Source organism: Prionailurus bengalensis, chromosome D1, assembly GCF_016509475.1.
Source record: "Prionailurus bengalensis isolate Pbe53 chromosome D1, Fcat_Pben_1.1_paternal_pri, whole genome shotgun sequence".
NCBI classification, from domain to species: Eukaryota; Metazoa; Chordata; class Mammalia; order Carnivora; family Felidae; genus Prionailurus; species Prionailurus bengalensis.
This window is the reverse complement of record NC_057346.1, coordinates 104,756,627-104,775,829: the sequence shown is the minus strand read 5'-3', so window position 1 is coordinate 104,775,829 and position 19,203 is coordinate 104,756,627. Positions and strand designations below refer to the sequence as shown.

General features: G+C 41.7%; 1 protein-coding gene across 1 annotated transcript; it reads left to right on the top strand.

Moving 5' to 3' along the window:
- Positions 1-2,216: 2,216 nt before the first annotated feature.
- TCN1 (transcobalamin 1) lies at positions 2,217-13,564 on the top strand. Its single transcript, XM_043581226.1, has 9 exons — positions 2,217-2,364; positions 4,339-4,518; positions 5,245-5,385; positions 6,273-6,428; positions 7,657-7,844; positions 10,185-10,374; positions 11,385-11,571; positions 13,064-13,182; positions 13,342-13,564. Exons 1-9 carry the CDS (start codon positions 2,286-2,288, stop codon positions 13,401-13,403), a joined length of 1,302 nt encoding a protein of 433 aa, XP_043437161.1. The 5' UTR covers positions 2,217-2,285; the 3' UTR covers positions 13,404-13,564.
- The last annotated feature ends 5,639 nt before the right edge of the window (positions 13,565-19,203 follow it).

Here is a 19,203-nt window from a genome sequence, read left to right as displayed (position 1 = left end):
TAAAGTATTGCTCATAATATATAACTGGAAAAAAATTCTCAATATCACTTATGTTATCTACTGCTGCAAAATGAACCACTACAAAACTTAGCAGCTTAACACATTTTCGCACAAATCTATGGGTCAGCAAATGTGTCAGATTTAGCTAGATAGACTATCAATCTTGCACTGTACATACATACCACATTTTCTCCATCCATTCATCTGCTGACAAAACACTTAGATTGATTCCATATCTTGGCTATCATGAATAACGTTGCAAAGAACATGAGAGTGTAGCTATCTGAGATACTGATTTCACTCCTTCGGATAGATACCCAACAGTGGGATGACTGGGTCATATGGTAGTTCCATTTTTAATTTTTGAGGCACTTCCATACCGTGTTCCATAATGACTGCACCAATTTACATTCCCACCAACATCGCGTAATGGTTCCCTTTTCTCCACACCAGTGCCAACACTCATTATCACTTTTTCATAACAACCATTCTAACAGGTGTGAGGTGATATCTCACTGTGGTTTTGATATGCATTTCCCTGGTGGTGCTAACCACCTTTCTATGGGCCTGTTGGTGATTGGTGTGTCTTCCACGGAAAAATGTCTATTCATGTCCTTTGCCTATTTTCCAATCGAGTTGTAGGATTTCCTTATATATTTTAGATATGAATACCTTGTTTGATATGTGGCACCTGATAAATATTTTTCTTCCATTTTATAGGTTGCTTCTTCATTCGGTTTACTGTTTCTTTGCTATGCAAAAGCTTTCCAGTTTTAAGTAGCCTCACTTGTTTATTTTTGATTTTGTTGTTTGTGCTTTTGGTGTCCTATCCAAAAAAATCCTTGCCAAGACCAATGTCAAGGAGCTTCTTTGCTAAGTTTTCCTTCCATAGGTCTGTTAGGTCTATTTATTAGTTTTCTTCAGTGATGTCATGTTTATCTGCTTCTTGTGGTCTGTATGGCCTTACGTTTGTGTCTGTGTGTTTGAAGGAGCAAACACCTCTCCATCTTTATAAACTGTTTTTGACAGGTAAAGACCTTCTCCTGTCAGGCGCCTGAACTGATGGGATTACCTCTGGGATCATAGTCATGCAGGGTTGGAACTGGATCATCTGGCTGCTGCTGGGTCCCCAGCGGGTCTGCAAACAGCAAGCCTGTTATCAGGTGCATGACGGTCCTGGCTCCTGCTGGGTCATAGTACAGATCCCTGCACAGGCAGGACTGTCCCTGAACCACAGCTGAGAGTAGATGGAGCCAGGTCACAGGGTCACTTCAGGATCCATAGTTGGATCAAGGTCAGACAGCCTATCTCCTAGGCACTGATAGATGGGTCTCCTGCTAGGTCCCTGGGTGGGCAAGACTGCTCCCAGATCATAACTGATGTTGGAGCCAGGTCACAGCTACTTCAGGGTCCATAGCCCTAAACAAAGTCAGCAGGCCTATCACCGAAGGCTCAGATGGGCATGACTCTTCCTGGGTCCCTTGGCTGATGGTACTATTCGCAGGACCAATGCCAAACAGGGCTGTAGACAAGTCCGCAAGGGGACAAGGCTGTTTTCTGGCCTGTATCCAGGACCATGGACAGTGAGCATGGCTTCTCAGGGTGCAACAGGGAAAAAGGCCAGAAAGAAAAATGAGAGTTGGCAAAGTCTGTGCTTTAGCTTGTGTGGATACAGTCTTTCTTCTTTGTTGTGCCTTTTCAATAAGCTCTCCTCGGTGGCTCCACTGAGGTTTCACAACCTCTTGCTTGGAACCCAAAGCTCCCACATAAAAAAACTTTTGTCCACAGATGGCTATTAAAATTGCAGCTGTGGGGGGATATGAGTAGGGGGCCTCTTATTCTGCCATCTTGCTGACCCAGAGCAAACATTTTAAGGACAAACTGATCGTATTCTCTGATAGTTCTTGGAAGAACTCATAGACAGCACTTCTTACATGTAACTTGTAGCATCTTTCCTAGTATAGCCACCCAGGCTCCCCTCACTTAATTTATTTTCCTTGGGCTGAAGACAAGCAAGGAATGTGAATCCCAAAGTTTAGGATAGGATACGAAGAAAAATTATTTCCTCGTCCTCCCTGAACATACCTTTCAAGACTTCTTCCTGGTTTATCACAATTCTTGGACAAACACACTTGACCACACCCCCTGACATTGTTCAACATTGCTCAATGTTTGCTTAATGAAAGAGGCTGAGGCAAGCTAAAGGAGGAGCTCTCATTACCCTCTGCCCATCACCCAATAAATAGTCAGACAAGCCCTCACCATTCCAGAACACTGTTGGAGAGATGAGACAATCCCACCAGCTGCCCCTACTGGGGCTCCTATTGTTTTCTCTTATTCCAAGACAACTATGTGAGATCTGTGGTGAGTATGCTTTGAGCTAAAATTACTCCTAGTGTGATAGTCTTCTAAAGACTAGTGGCAGGGCACTTGTGTAGAGTGACCTATTCCAGTTCTATAGGGGGTTGGATTTTATGAGTAATATAAAATGTGGCAAGACATGGTGAGGAAAGTTCCACAATGTATGTATGTTGTTTTAAGAGAGGTTGTAGATTCAGTGCTAACTTGCCTAACCATTCTTCCTAGATTCAGATTTTCTCCACCACAGCAACCCTACTAAGTAACTATGTATTCTTCTTCATTTTCAATGATATAATATTCCCAATCCCAGAAACTTTTCAAGATCATATAAAGTATCTTTTGAATTTGAGGCACAATCTTTTTTTATTTTTTTTTGGAAGTTCAACTTATGGGTTTAGGGTTAACCCTTTGCAACTACACAGAAAAAAAAAATAATGTTAATAATCCCTTTCAAATAATGAAGACTTCCCTCTTGTCACTATTGAGTTCAGATTTTCCAAGCTACACATCTTCTCCCCTCCAACTCTTCTTCCCAGGAGATGAGTACAAGCCCATCATCTCTCCTCTGGGTATAGGATCTGGAGATTGTGTGATCCTATTAAAAAATACTAAGTAAGAGAAAGAAAAACTGGCCAGGTGTAGTCTGACCACTTATTAGCTGAATGATCCAATGTTTCTGACATTTTTTTTTTAGCTTTATCCATAAATTGAGGATAACTGGGGGAAGGTGTTGAAGGAAGTGATGTCACGAAGTCTGGTATAGCTCTCAGGGGCATGATTTCTTTTTTGTAAGTATTTTCCCTGGAATGGAGCTTAAACCTAGTCCAAAGATGAGTAGGTGGTGCTGTCTGTGGGTACATCTTCCCGGTGTTCTGTAGCCTACAAGAAGAGAACATCACCACAGCAGGGCCTTGTGTTCACACAAGCTAAAGCACAAAATCTGCCACTTCTAAGTTTTCTTCCTAGCCTGTCATTTCCTCTGTTGTATCCTAAGAATTGGGGGTCTCTGTGGAGGCTTTGAAGTTCAATTCATTGTACAAAATGATTGACTCTGTCTTTAGTGGTCAAGGAAACTGATGAGTTGTTGACTAGGAACTGAAAAGTCCATTTCAGTGCCAGAAAATCTGCTGACCTAGATGCTTCCACAATATCTCAAAAATGATTCAACAATTGTCCAATTGTTCTTGTAACAAACCATGACCTTTCTGTAACCAGTGATTCAGATCTCCACAACTCTCTTTTAAAGAGAAAAATGGTGAAGGGGTGCCTGGCTGGCTCAGTCAGAAAAGCATGGGACTCTTGATCTCCAGGTCATGATTCTGAGCCTCACATTAGGCATAGAGAACTCACGTTTCCTTGATTCTCTAAACATAATGATTGCAACTCCAGTTGAGCTAAAAGTTATAGTATGTATGGTATTTTGCAGTTTTTACATGATTTGTTGTCCAATATCTATAAAACAGATGTTAATATCCACAATTATAAAACAAGGAAACTGAAGGTCAGGAAAGTTACATAAGTCCATTGGAAAGATGGAAAAGGGAAAGAACTGAATCAAGCAAATAGAAAGGACTACAGACTGGGAGTCAGAAGATGCATATTCTAGTCTCCATTAAGCCTTCAATTACCAAGGTTTCTTTAAGGACATGTCGGCTAGACCTCATCTTCAAAATCAGGGAATGATCCTAGATCTCCCAGGAAGGACTGATATTCTGCCAGCACACAACAGTAAGGCTGAAACAGTATTAAAACCTTGAAACACTTCCATGATGGTTGGTAAAGGAGTATCACCTGATGTAGCAGAGGCTCCAGACTCACCTTTGTACCTGTTCCAGTCACATAGCTAGTGACCACTGGACAGTTCCCTCTGTGCCATATCTGTTGCTAAATATTTTAATGCCAACCCTGATCCTAGGGCTCTTGTTCCTTCATGTTTTCTTAATGTGTATTTCCTATTTCTTCCCTCCCCTGCCACAGAGGTAAGCAAAAACAACTATACTGATCTAAACCCTCTGATAAACACAATGATCAATTCAAAATATACCAAAGGAATCCAAGCTGCCAATGTCCTGTTGTCCCTCAGACTTGGTGGGATCCTGAACCAATGCCAAGAACAACAGCTGATCCAACAAGTCAAACTCACTGTGTATTGTAAAGGTGAGTGCCTATAGTCTCCAGAAGATTTAGAACACTAACTTACCCATATAGGTTATCTCTAGCAAGAGATATTTGGAAAATATTGTGTGTCCAAAGTATACTTGCTACATCTATTCCAGCTGTAGAAAACTTGAGGGGACATAAAAGTACCTCAAAACATCAACCCTCTGCCACTTTCTCTATAGCTAGACCTTACTTACTTGGGTCCTGAAAAATATTTTCTTTCGAAAGGCCACAAGGAAAAGCAAAAGAAATTATATACTCTTATCTGCTAATATTATATACTCCTATCTGCTAATATTATATACTCCTATCTCCCCCTACACATCTCACAATATTATTATAAGAATTATGAGAAGCCTGAGAATTTTCATACTCTATGAAGCAGAACATCCAAGTCAATTATTACTATCCTGGAAAGATGGCACCCACAAAGAGAGAAAACCCCAAGGTTTCATTATCTATTTTTTTCTTTTAAATTTTACAAGGATTGTATGATTCCCAAAACCTCCCATGATTTCATGGGAAAGACGAGAATCTAGCTTGCATTTAAACAGTACTGCTGGAAAAGGCTCTGCTTTGGGAATAAAGAAGAGAACAGTCAAATATTGGTATAGTGTAGGGAAAATGAAAGAACTGACAGGCAATATAAATTACAAGAAAGACAGGAGGCCAGAAAAAATCACAAGCATGTACCTTGTTCAACTTGAATATTTCTCTTTTCAGCTTCAACTTTAACCTCGGGACAGCTTGCCTTGGCTATACTGGCTTTGGGAGCATGCAAAACGCCTGATGAAACATCTATACCTTATCCTAACCTGGTCAAAAACCTTAGAAATAAATTCAAAGCAGAAATTAAAAATATGGGTGAGAATCAAATGTTCAGAGGCCATGGACAACCTTGTCTTCTCTTCCACTGGTTCAGAACTGAAGGAAGTTTCCCTTCAGTCTTTCCTTCTCTTCATTCTATTCATTCACATATTTTTGCAGATCACTTTCCCTTCTTCTCTCTTCCGACAGGCATCTTGAATTTTCTTTTCAAATAGATTCAACTGAGCATTGACTCTACATCAACCTTACATATGATGATGAACACACGCCTACACACACACACAAATTATAGGACACTGTTCTCTTGTTCTCGAGAAGCTTGTCTTTAGACAAATAATGAAACACACCAGAAATAGCTGAGCAACACAAGACACTAATGACTGTCATAAGCACCAAAGCATACAATACTAGTATAAGAGCTAAAGGATGGCCACAAGTACTTTATCACCTGGAAAAGTAGACTGACCATGACAGCTGTTAGTGAGGTGCGTTGTTTTTATTTCAACACCCACCCGATATTTATCCTATTTTTCATTAGGCCTCTTTGATCCCATCTTCTTTTGAGATGGTCTCTATTTCTACTTGTAGTTTGAACACATACCATTGAAAGTGCAAGAGGCTTAGTGGTGGGAAATTTGTGTTCCAGTCCTAGCTCTGTAAACACCTCAATGTCAGGATAGTACTTTTATCATGTTATCACTGAATCTCCTCAGTTTTGAAATGAAAAGAGTTGAGTTGAATTTGGTAGCTCTTAGCAGCCTTTACATTTCTCACGTTTGCTGATTTTACCAGTGATTTCCCCCTTCTATTACTCACCTCTCCTTAAATGTAAAGAAATTCTAATAAAGCAAGTAGGAATGGCTGTAAAACTTATTACTCCAGTATTATTTCCATGAGTAAGGTATTTCTTTCCTCTCTGACAGGGAAACACAATGGCAATCCACTGACTAACTACTATCAGCTCAGCCTGGATGTTTTGGCCTTATGTCTGTTCAGGGGGAAATTTTCAATCACCCAAGTTGCTAAAATCTTCGAACCTGAAAATAAAAATTTCTATTTTAAGGGACAGTTCTCAGTAGGTGAGTCATTAAACCCAATTCCTTTGGCATATCGGACACCGGTAAGTCTTTCCCTTTGAGAAAGACTTCTTTCTCCCTTTGAGAAAGACTTTCCCCTTCTTTTTGAGAAGAATGGATATTGGGGAGCATTTAAGCATCTTTCTAGATGTGTAGCAATCCAGTAGAAAGATCTGGTTCTTACCCTACCTCTTCTTTGAGTTATATGACCAATGGATGTTAACTCTTGACTTGAATTTTCCCATCTGTATAACAAGGATAGATTGAAAGAATCCTCATATAAGACATTTTAGGAAGTATAAGTGTTAGAGAAAAGAAACAGTGGAAGTCAGTTATCTTAACTTTGCCTCTTTCTCTCATTTATTGGGACCATTTGGATGTGTGGGCTTACTTGGACAACATGACCTCTCTAGTAACAAGGCCCAAAACTTTGATCAATAAAGTCTGTATCCCCAAAGGATAAGGACCAGAAATCTCCTGGGTCAGCTTACACATCCAAAACAAAGCCCCCTATAGACAGCTAGTATTGTTGCCCAGCCCCTATGGATCCAGATACACACATTTATCTTTCTCCAATGGGCCCGAAGAAAATCACAACTCAGTATCTCTGGATAATAAGGAGAATATGAGATTTCTCATACCATTTCTATGGGAGAGAGAAGGTACCACATCTAAAGAATGCAAGGAGAACTAAGTAATAAGACAGAAAAAGACCTTATCCTCCCTTCTTCCAATCTCTTGTCTCATCCTCCCCCTTAAGAAGGTTTATTGGAAAACAATTCTCTTAAGTGCTATTTCTTAATCAACCCAATGGAAACACTGGAAAATTGCAGACATATTTTACTTGGTGTATCATCCTGAATTCTCTCTATTCCTTTGCCAATATGGCTGAGAGATAAAAAAAAAAAATGAGAACAGCCAAGATGTAGAAGTGGAAGACTGTTCATGTGGATGCATCTGCAAATCCATATGTGTTTCTCTGACCAACAGGTGAGCTATTGAGTATAAGGTACAAGGGATCTTGAAATATTTGAGTGGTTAGTACTGGAGAGGTGATTGCCATATTCCGAAATCCTTCTCTCCTATCATCAACTAGTGTGACCCATCTTCCCAGTTTCCCCAGATCTGTCCCTCTTTTAGCAATGAAAATCCTACATATCAGGAGATCCCTCAGTCCAAGGCAAACTGGGATGGTTGGTCACCCTATCACCAATATGTTGTTTCCTGGCAGATACTGGTGCAATGGCTGTCCTGGCTCTGACCTGTGTGAAGAATATAACAAATGGGAAGAAAAAAACAGATATGGAGAACTTAAATAATATCAATAATCATATAAAGTCACTGATAGAGAAGATTCTTTCTCAGAAAAAAGAAAATGGTCTCCTTGGAAACATATATAGTACAGGAGAAGCTATGCAGGTAAGTCAGAGGATAAAACAGGAGACAGAGAAGGGAGTCATGAAAGAAAGAATAGCTTTCTTATCAGCCTAAGATATTACCCATTCTCTTTCCTATACTAACTGATTTTAAGTGATTCCTCTCCCCTGATGGAAATGTATTCTCCTCACCTTCAATCCTTACCTTTCACACTCCAATGTTTCTATGAAGCTTTTCCTACAACAATTTTTTTTTAAGAAATTCTAGAGTCTACTACAACCTGTCATGTTGTTCTGGCAAATGTAATTTCACACTTTACCATAAACCATTGTTTTGCATTTGCATCTTACCTCCCAAATTAGACCATTGTTTTCCAAGTAATAAAAGGCAGTGGTAGTAATGGCAGCTAGTATTTGTTGACACAGTCATTAATGAACACAACAATCCACGGAGGAAAGAATTATCACCTCCATTTCCTAGAATATGACCATGAGTCATGGAGTATCACTAACTTGCCTAACATTACAAAGCCAAAAAGTGATTCAGATGGGGATGGAAACTGTTGGTTTCAAAATTCACACTCAGCACCTACACTGTCCCGTATATGTTCCTTGAAGTCTGGGGCTTTATTCCTGCATCACTTACTGATTTCCTCAACTCTAAGGGGTAGATACAAGAAGAGAGAAAAAAAAGATTTACAGAAAAAAAATTCACCGAGTCTTTAGTCTGAATCGGAGTCTTCCAGGCCACTCCAGGAGGAGAGGGCTTTCCAAGGGACAGAGGACAGCAAGGGCACAGACCTCAGGCATGAAAGAACATAACATATTTTAGGAAGATCAAGGTTTTCAACATGACCAGTGCAAGGTCCTCAGGAAAAAATTACAAGATGAAGCTAGGGACATAACAGGGATCCAATCACACAGGTTGATTTTACTATTGTTGCTGTTGATGCTGTTGCTTGCCTTGCTGAGTTTGGACCTAATAAAACAGTGGTTTCCCATCCTGGCTGCAAATTTGAATCTCCTGAAGAAGGTTTGAGAAACATTAATGTGTAGGCTCCACACCGGCCAGTTAATATAGAAACTTAGAGGTGGAGCATGAGCCTTGGTCTTGTTTTCAAACCCTCCAGGTGATGTTCACTCACAGCAGAATTGAGAGCTACTTGCCTATAACTTTTTAAGAGGAAATGAAATATGATCCCTTTTAAAAATATTCCACAATGGCTTCTTGACTTCTTGGTTAATTTAAAGTTTCCCTGAGAAACTACAGAGCCACATCTGTAGGTCCAGCCCAAGTAAGCCCTTATCTTACTCCTTGGATACCCTCCTAACTTTTCCTACCCCATCATTCTGTCCCTTCAACCCAGTTCACATCTGCCACTTGGATAGTTTCTATTCAAGGACCTATCAGACTCCCCACTGCCAAGCAAAGAATATCAGACACCTCACCCAGAAACTCTACCAATATGGCCCAACCTCCTTCTCCAGCCTGTTCTTCCACTATCACCCTGAGTCTCCCCAGTGCCCTTCCAGGCCAAGAGGAATCATCTGGGGATTTTGCCAAAATGTAGAGAGTCTCATCACAGGCAGGCCAAACGCTGGCTGCACCTACTTTAGCATCCTTGATAATGCTGACCCTCTGGGAATAGTGCTCCCCTGTTTATGGCACCTAATGAAATGTTGTCATACTGTCAAGACCCACCTCAAGGACCACCTTCTGCACCAAGCCTTTACAAAGTGTCACTAAATGTTTATGTGCTCTTCCTCTTCTGAAAGGCCATGGCGTTAGATGCTTCTCCTAAGGCATTCATCTTAGGGGCTCCTTTATGATTATCTGTCTGTTAACAACGTTTATCAATTGCCTCCTATGTGGCTGGTATTGTTCCAGTGCTGGGGCTACAAGAGTAAATAGGGTAGAGAAAGTCTGTTCTCATGGATGCTCTTATCAGTTGTATTATTAATCAATTGCCCACCTCCCACCCATCCCCAAACTCTTTATAAACTTCTTGGTGAATGGGGCACCTAGGTAGCTCAGACAGTTAAGCATCCAACTCTTGATTTCGGCTCAGGTCATGATCATGGTCATGGTATGGAGCCCCACGTCAGGGTCCACACTGTGTATGGATCTTGCTTAAGATTTTCCCCCATCTCTCTCTCTCTCTCTCTCTCTCTCTCTCTCTCTCTCTCTCTCTTTCTCTCTCTCTCTCAAAAAATAAATAAATAAATGTTTTGGTGGCAGTAAAGGCATCCTAGTTATCCAAGGTGCTTCCTATATGGTCAATGTCCAATAAATATTTACCACATTGTTTAGATGTAAGATTTCCCCTTATTTGATGTTTCTCTCACTCATTCTTATTCCCCCTCATCTTCTCTCATGCATTAGGCTCTCTTTGTCTCATCAGACTATTACAATGAAAGTAAATGGGATTGCCAACGAACTCTGGACACAGTGATCATGGAAATTCATAAAGGAGCGTTCCGTATTCCAACTGCTGCAGCTCAAATCTTACCCGCCCTGATGGGAAAGACCTACTTGAATGTTAACAAAGACTCTCCTTGTGTCTATGGCCCAGGTAGAGCACTAAAGAGCATGATACCCTAAGATGTGAGTCTAAGGTGTTCTTAGGGACCAAGTGTGACCAGATAAATCTTTAAAGCCTAACAGTACCCACATAGAACTCAGTCCTCTATATGTCACCAGTGATTATAACCACCAGAGGACTTGTTCTTAATGTGGTACCAGGTATTGTTCTTGGTTCAAACATTGATAAACAAGGCAGACTTGATTAAGTGATGTCTGCCTCCAAAGGGATGTTTTCTGATGGGTGGATAGAGAGATGTTCTGAGCGTTATTCCCATTCTAAACCAATTATGGTGAGTCTGACTCTCCATTATGTACAAGGAGTGATACTTCAGGGAAGTCCTACATTCTATGGGAGGAAGATGGCAATCTTATAAGGAAATTACAGTCATTTATTCAAACGACTGATTTTTCAACAAGGTATGAAAGAAGACTTTGCTTTTGTCTCTGTTACCTCTGTATCTTTTCTTTTATCTCTGTTCATTCTTGGTTCAGCCACTTATAGGTTTAGGGACCTCAGACAAAATGTTTAATCTCTAACTTCAGTGTACTAATATAAAAAAATACAAATGATAATAGTATCTAATGTGGTTTTTTGTCTAAGGACTGAATAAGATAATCCATGTATGATGGTTAGTACAGTGCCTGGCACTTAATATGTTTTCAATAAATGTTAAGAAATAAAAAGGCACCCCCCAAAAAGGAAGCATTATTGTATTCTGTACCAAAGCAAAAACAAAATCAGGAGCCTCTGTGAGAAACAGAAGCAAGTGAATTGCTCAAATTGCTGGGAATGGAGCTGAACACATGTATTTACAAGCTGGTGACTATCTTGTTTAGTCACCGAGAGATCTGCCTCTTGACTGCTGATTCTGGCTCCTTGTAGCAAATCCTACTCTGCATAAAAGGAGACTGGGACTCAGGCCGGATGGGCATGTAAACGCTAACATCATTTTTATTATTCTGAATAGTAATTCTTCTTTCCTTTTCTGTCTCTGCCAGGTGACTTCAACATCTCCACTGTGGAGCCTATAACAGTGACACCTCCTCTCTCACCCTCACAAATCCAAGTGAATTATTCTGTGGTAATAATCAAGGAAACACATTCCACCACGGTCTCCGTAGCAAATGGCTCTGTCTTCCTAGATGTGATGGAAGCAGCTCAGAAAGAAAATGCAACTCTATTTGGGTATGTCTGTATGTAACCTAAGGTGATGGTATTTGGTGATTTTAAGGCACAGTAAGAATACATAAGCACCTGAATACAAAGTATGTTTGAAACTCTTCTTCACTGGTAACTGCTGTCCATCTACATCTCATGGCAAGAATTTAAAAAAGGTAAGACTTTTCATCTTCTATCACCCAGTAGGTATTAAATTAATGTTCACCTAATGGGTAAGTCCCAGGGATCTCTCTTCTGTCAGAAAAATTCTTTCAATAAGTAGAACTTTGTTAGTCACTTTGTTTTAGAACATGGTTCATTATTTTTGAATCACTGACCTCTTTGAAAATCAGATGAGGGGCACCTGGTGGCTCAGTCAGTTAAGGGTTCAACTCTTGATTTTGGCTCATGGTTTGGGAGGTTGAGCCCTGTAACTGGCTCTGCGCTGAGAGCACAGAGCCTTCTTGGGATTCTCTCAACCTCTCTCTCTGCCCCTCCCCCACGCAGGTGCACATGCTTGCTCTCTCTCTCTCTCTCTCTCTCTCTCTCTCAAAATAAATAAATAAGCTTAAAAAGCAAAAGAAAAGCAGATGATTGCAATGGATGCTCATACCAGACACGTGAACACACACACAAAACGTGTCCTTTAAATCAGAGGTTTCACAAATGCCCTGAAGCCTCTCCATGCTCCCCCACTTTCAGATTCATGGACCCCTAGATTAGGGTTCTATGGCCCACAGAGGTCAAATATTAAAATTACAATATTGATTTTGCCTCTGAAAGATATGGTTCCTCTGACTCCCTAAATCTAATTGACAAGTATTTACTGGGTTTAGTAACAAGATGTAAGATGCCAAAATGTAAGAGAAAATTATATATGCATATATGTATACATATATATACACATATACACCACATGTACACATATATGTGTACATATATACACATATATATGTAATATGTAATGTAAATAAATTCTATAAAGGTTGCTTTCAAGGGCTCGCAGAAAGGCAGAGATGCGACCAGGGAATGTGAAACAGACACTGGTCATGTCACTTTATAATAAATACAACATGAAATATTAAATTATTCTTTCCTGTTCCTCTTCCCTAAAAGAAAGCCCACTAGCTTATGGTGCCTCTAGGACATAAGGTGAACATTTTCTTCTGCACTTTAGTATTTTCAACTGTTACTATCTTGGGTCAGAAGACTAGTAGTTGTTGACTGCAGTGTCTCCTATGAAATGATGCAGGGCAGAAACAGGGCATCATTCCTGTATGATTTAGCATGGATTATGGAGTCCCTGCAGCAGAATCATCTATAGTGTTTATGAAACATGCAGATTTCTAGTCCCCACCCAGACCTACAGAATCAAAGTATCTGAGGACAGGGACAGGAAATCTGCCTTTTTGGATAATAGCTTCAAGTAATTCTTGGGTACACTGAAGTTTGAGAAATGCCCATGGAAGGTTGCCTTTAAAAATTCTAAGTTCCCATAACCCATTTACTGTCCCCACAGTTTCACAGTGGAGGAGAGATCATGGGGCCCCTACATCACCTCTGTTCAGGGCTTAACAGCCAACAATAACAACAGAACCTTCTGGGAGCTCCTGAATAACGGCCAACCGCTGGATCAAGGTAAGAGAGGGACAGATGTGAGTGGCCATGCCCAAAGCATCCAGATGTGAGGGTGCAACCTTTTGTGGTGAGTGTGCTGAGGCACTGGGAAAGTGAAATCCATTATTTGGTGATTTTGTGGTTAAATCACTTAACCCACTTCTCATTCTTCCTTTTCAGGAGTTGGTAGTTACATTGTGCATGAGGGAGATAATTTGGAGGTTCGTTGGAGCACATACTAATAAATTCAAACCTTCCTCAGCTGGATCTCATCCCTTTGCAATGGAATGGCAGGTGGCAAGTGGCCTCATACCTTCCTTTTCCTTTCTCTCAATTTCAGTAGGAGACCCAATAACCCCCCCTACTCTGCGTGTTCAATAAAAGGTCAACAGCTACACAAAAAGAGCGTGTTCTAACCATTTCATTTTAAAAGGGGATTATTGATGGAGGGAAGACCACTGCAAGAAGAAGGAAGGGAAAAGAGACTAGACCAGTGTCTAAGCTGAGCTCTACTCAAGGTTCTACTGCTAACTGTGTGGGTGACCTTGGGCAACAGGTAGGAATGGAGATAAGGTTCTAGATCCAATGTTGAAGCAGCAGCAGATGAGATCAAGTAGGCCCAGAAGTAAGCGATGAACCAAGTGGACATTGACCTCACAGAGGCAGTGGGTAGGGAGAAAAATATTGCTCTGGAGAAAAACAGAAACGTGAGTCTTAGAGATAAAAGGTCAGTCCATAAAGCCCGAGGAATAATATCATCCCCTCACCCAGCTGTCTCCCTTGGATCCCATTTTTTCTTCTCCCACATTTATTTATCTTTTACTTCCCCATAAAAATCATCCTGATATTCATATCATCAAAATACATGTGCAGAAAAAATCACCTTTAGTGTCCATTTCAGCAGAATGCACATTTGAAAAATATATATTAAATCACATCTCAGAAGCATGAACTGAGTTGTACTTTATAACTGAGTGCTTGAGCTATATGCACATACAGTCAGGAACAAGACAAGCCTTTAAGATGCCAAAGGGCAAATAGTTCTTCAGATAAAGCATAAAATAACCCATTTAAAGCAACCCCAATACACACACACACACACACACACAGTGGAGTATTACTCAGCAATCAAAAAGAATGAAGTCTTGCCATTTGCTACTAGTGGATGGAACTAGAGGATACTATGCTAAGAGAAATCAGTCAGGCAGAGAAAGACAAATATCCTATAACTTCACTCATATGAGGACTATAAGAGACAAAACAGATGAACATAAGGGAGGGAAGTAAAAATAATATAAAAACAGGAAGGCGGACAAAAACATAAGAGACTCTTAAATATGGAGAACAAACAGAGGGTTGTTGGAGGGGTTGTGGGAGGGGGGATGGGCTAAGGGGCATTAAGGAATCTACTCCTGAAATCATTGTTGCACTATATGCTAACTAACTTCGATGTAAATTTAAAAAATAAATTAAATAAAAATTAAAAATTTTAATAATAATAATAATAACAACAACAACAAAGCAACCCCAAAGGGTGCCTGGGTGGCTCAGTTGGTTGAACGTCTGACTCTTGATTTTGGCTCAGGTCATGTTCTCATGGTTGTTAGACTGAGCCCCCCTGTCAGGCTCTGTGCTGGTCATGGAGCCTGATTGGGATTCATTTTCTCTCTCTCTCAATCTCTCTCTCTCCCCCTCTGCCCCTCCCCTGCTTGCATTCTATTTCTCTCTAAATAAATAAATAAATATAAAATTTAAAAAAATTTGAAAGCAACCCCCAAAAGGAAGATGCCTTCAGGTAGAGTTAGTTAAGTTATTTCTATCCATGTCTCCCTCAGATGAATTGAATGTTTTCTTCATGATACCCTTAGCTTCCTCTTCTCCACTAGCAACCCTGCTTTACAGTTAGGGTTTGGCCATTGCTTTCTGGTACTGATCCTTGGTCCTCAGGGTCAACGCCACCCTGTTCTTCATTAACTGGATGTGACAGATGCCCTCATAACTAGACAGCAATGGATTCTATCCCCCTTGGGTCTGCATCTCATCCTGGAGCTAAGTCAGAGACAGAAGGCCTCCGTGGTGCTGTTTGCACAGGGAGGCAGCTGTCAGACCTGTTTGTAGACTCTCCAAGCCATGTGAAATATGGCTCACTTTCAACAATAACCAGTCAACCCCAGTAAAGCACACAATTTGTATTAGACTCATTCACCCAAATAGATAATAAGGCTATTCTAATAGGCACGCTGACATGAAATGAAATAACATCCAATCACAGCACGAAAAAGCATTTCTTTTGCAATTCTCAGTTCATTCCTCTCATTGGATCAAATACGAAATTGAATTTTATGTCACTGTGTTTCTAACACTTCCCTGTAGTGCTGCGGCCTCCATTATTAACAGACAGAGCTGAGTTTCTGCTACTCAGTGGTCCCATAGCAGAATACAGTAACATTGCTATCTGATAGGAATGCCTTTAGTCTCAGGAACAGACATGGAAGTTAATGGAGTAACATTCCCTTGGCGTTCTACTGACATTGCCCGGAGAATCCTAGCTCTGGCCACACATGCTTTATGAGAAGCTCCCAAGGCTTGGGACTATGACAGAACCAAGACTGAGTCTGAGGGTAAAGACTTCCATCTGCTGCCACAGAATAATCAATACAAATAAACCTTTCGTATGTCCAGAGAGAGTCTGGGTGCTTGGATACCAGAAAACCAGACACAGGATAAAACAGGCAAATAAATGAATAAAGAAGTTCAGTCAATGGTTACCCAAGGACTGTCAAAATATATGAGTTAAGAAATGTATGGCCTGTGTGGTTCCTGTGCTGGAAGTTATTTGCTAAGTGAGACAATTGTATCATAATCAGTCTTGCAGCAGCCATGGCTGGCAATTTATAAGGAAGTATATGTTTCAAGACACATACCACAGGGTGTGGCTCATCTCAGGATGGTCATGAGCAGCCTCTGGAACCCAAGATCAGTGCCATTCTGGGTCCCTAATCCTGTATTAGATTCTTCTTGCTGTTGTTAACAAATAACCACTAATTTAGCTGACAACAAATACATCACCGTATAGCCCTGGAGGTCAGAAGTCAGAAATGGATCTCACTGGGATAAAATCAAGGTGTTGACAGGGCTGAGTTCCTTCTAGAGGTTCTAGGGGAGAATCCATTTCCTCACCTTTTCCAGCTTCTGGAGGAGGCAGCGTTCCTCCACCTTCAAAGCCAGCAACTGTATCACTCTGACCTCTGTTTCCATCACCACATCCCCTTCTCTGACTTTCACCCCCTCCCACCGTCCTCTTCCACGTGTAAGGACCTCTGATTACAGTGGGGGCCCCCCAGTAAACCAAAATAATCTTCTATGTTAAAGTCAGCTCATGAGCAACCTAAACTCCCCCTTGCCACATGACCTAACATACTTACAGGTCCCAGGGATTAGCATGCAGACATCTTAGGGGGTGGTGGGCATTATTGTGCCTACCATTCCTTCACATGGCATGCAAAGGCTTCCACTGTGCAGACTCAAACTGTCTTTCTGGCCTCATCTCCCACCACACACCATGTATTAGTTAATAACACAAATCACCCTAAAACTTAATGGCTTAAAACAAGATTTATTCTTTCACGGTTCCCACAGGTCAAGGTCTCTCAACAAGGCCACAATCCAAATGTTGGCTGAGGCATTGTCTTCAAACTCAACTGGGGAAGGATCTGCTTTCAAGTTTATTCACACGGTTGTTGACAGGATTCTGCCCGCCCTGGCTGTTGACTGGAGGCTGCTCCCAGTTCTTTGCCATAAGGGCTTCCCAATCAGACAGCTCGTAACATGGCAGCCGGCTTTCTCGGAGCAGGGAGCAAGAAGAGCCAGAGAGAGAAGGCAAAAGCAAGAGGGAAGACAGTCTTTTGTCACCTCATCTTATAACTTTTGCTGTATTATATTCATTTGAGGTGAGGCCAGCCCACACTCTAGAGAAGGGGATATCACGAGGGCGTGAACCAGGAGGTGGGAACATGGGGCCATGTTAGAAGCTGTCTAATGCACCCCAATACATGTCCTGTGCTCTCATCACAAAACCACCAACACTAGCCAAGAATGAAAACCAATGCTTTGCAACCCAGGTCTTATATCTGTTCATGAATTTGCTCATCCAGGAAGTCTTTCTTCTGTTCCTACTGTGAACCAGGTAGGAACTCAGGGGCTGGAGATAGAACAGTGAAAAGGAGACAAAGACCCTTTTGCCTGAGAGCAAACATCTAGTGGAAAAGGAGACAGGAAACGAACCACATGCATAGTGTGACAGAGGGTGAGGAGTCAGGGGCACAGTGGGTGTCTTTGGGGGTGAGGCTGTCTCATACATGAGACAGAAGGTCTGGGTGAAAGCTGGCCTTTGAGCAAAGACGTGAAGGACGTGTGGGAGCCACCATGAGAATATTTGGAGGAGGAGCGTCCTTGACAACGGAGACAGCAAGTGCCAAGGTGGGTGATGGATTCAGGGAACAAGGGGTTCAGTGCGGCTGGAGCAGAGGGAGCAAGGGAAGAAAGCAGTTGGAGGTGAGGCCCAACAGGCAACCAGGAGCCAGATCTTACAGGGCCTTGTAGGTCATTAAGAGGATTTTGAATTTTATTCCAAGATGGGAGCCACTGAGGAACGCCCCCCTAAAAAAAAAACCACCTAAAATCTAGTAGTTACAAAAAAAATTATCCCCCTCCTTTGTAATCTCAAGATATTATTTCTGTTGTATGTTATAGGGAGGTATTGCTTTAATATAGCTGTATTTCTGATACTTATATATCAGAATAATATATATACTAATTATATATATACTAATATATATATATATACTAATACTTATAGTACACTAATACTTCATATTTATACCTCATTGATCCCACATTGTCTAAGTATTTTTTTAAGTTTATTTACTTATTTTTGAAAGAGAGAGAGCACAAGCATGAGCGGGGGAGGAGCAGAGAGAGAGGGAGAGAGAGAGAATCCTAAGCAGGCCCTGCAACGTCAGCACTGACCCCGATGTGGGGCTCGAACTCACGAACCATGATATCATGACCTGAGCTGACATCAAAAGTTAGACGCTTAACTGACTAAGCCACCCAGGCGCCCCCCCCCGGCCCCCCACCCCCCGCCAACTTTCTAATTCTTACTTTAAAAGATAATACCTGAAAGCCTTGGGTGTTTGAAACTGCTTTGTCCCCAGATAAGGAAAAAGAAATCAAATAAAACAATTTCTGGGAAACTCAGGTCCATTGCTTGCCTGAAGTCAAACAGCCTCCAAGAGCCAAGGCTGGGACCCAGGTCACAGTGACTTATTAACCGCACAAAACCCGCCTCCACCTAGCAGACCCTCCCCCAACTGCATGAAAGGGTATGTTGTAAAGCATGCGCCTTGAACCATAAGTAAGGCAGTGCCTTAGGAACTGCCTGGCCCTAGGGGAAGTGGTTGCTGATGAACAGCCACAGGGGTGCCTGGGTGGCTCAGTGGGTTGAGCCCACTTCGGCTCAGGTCATGATTTCATAGTTCATGAGTTCAAACCCTGCATTGGACTCGCTGTGTCGGTGTGGAGCCTGCTTCAGATCCTCTGTCCCCCTCTCCCTCTGCCCCTCCCCTGCTCACTCTTTTTCTCTCTCTCTCTCTAAAATAAACATTAAAAAAAAAAAAAAAAGCCAGCCAGGAGGTGGTCTGAGCAGGTGTCTGAAGGCCCAGGAGGAAAGCCCGTTTATACTCGCTCACTCACCAGCCAAGCTCCTGATCTAATGGCCCAGGATCGTGGGAAAGGGCACTTCGACATCACTGCCTTCCCTGCACCCCCAGCCCCAAGCGTCTCATACTGGCGGTGCCAGCTAGAAGTCACCTTCACACACCTTGCAGGGTCTAGACTAGTTAGATAAGCGTATGGAAATTAGTTCCCTCAGGGAGAGACAGGTCAGCAAAAGTGGTTAGGAGTGGCTGGGAGGGAGGGGAGGGCCGACTGGTTTACAAAGAGAAGCATATATAAGGGAAACGAGAGAAACACTCCACTTTC

Bases quoted from the DNA above. Each gene is read 5' to 3' on its own strand.
- TCN1 (XM_043581226.1), top strand. From the start codon at position 2,286: ATGAGACAATCCCACCAGCTGCCCCTACTGGGGCTCCTATTGTTTTCT. The intron at 7,845-10,184 runs GTAAGTCAGAGG...CTCATGCATTAG, and splicing joins GTACAGGAGAAGCTATGCAG to GCTCTCTTTGTCTCATCAGA. The intron at 10,375-11,384 runs GTAGAGCACTAA...TGTCTCTGCCAG, and splicing joins TCCTTGTGTCTATGGCCCAG to GTGACTTCAACATCTCCACT.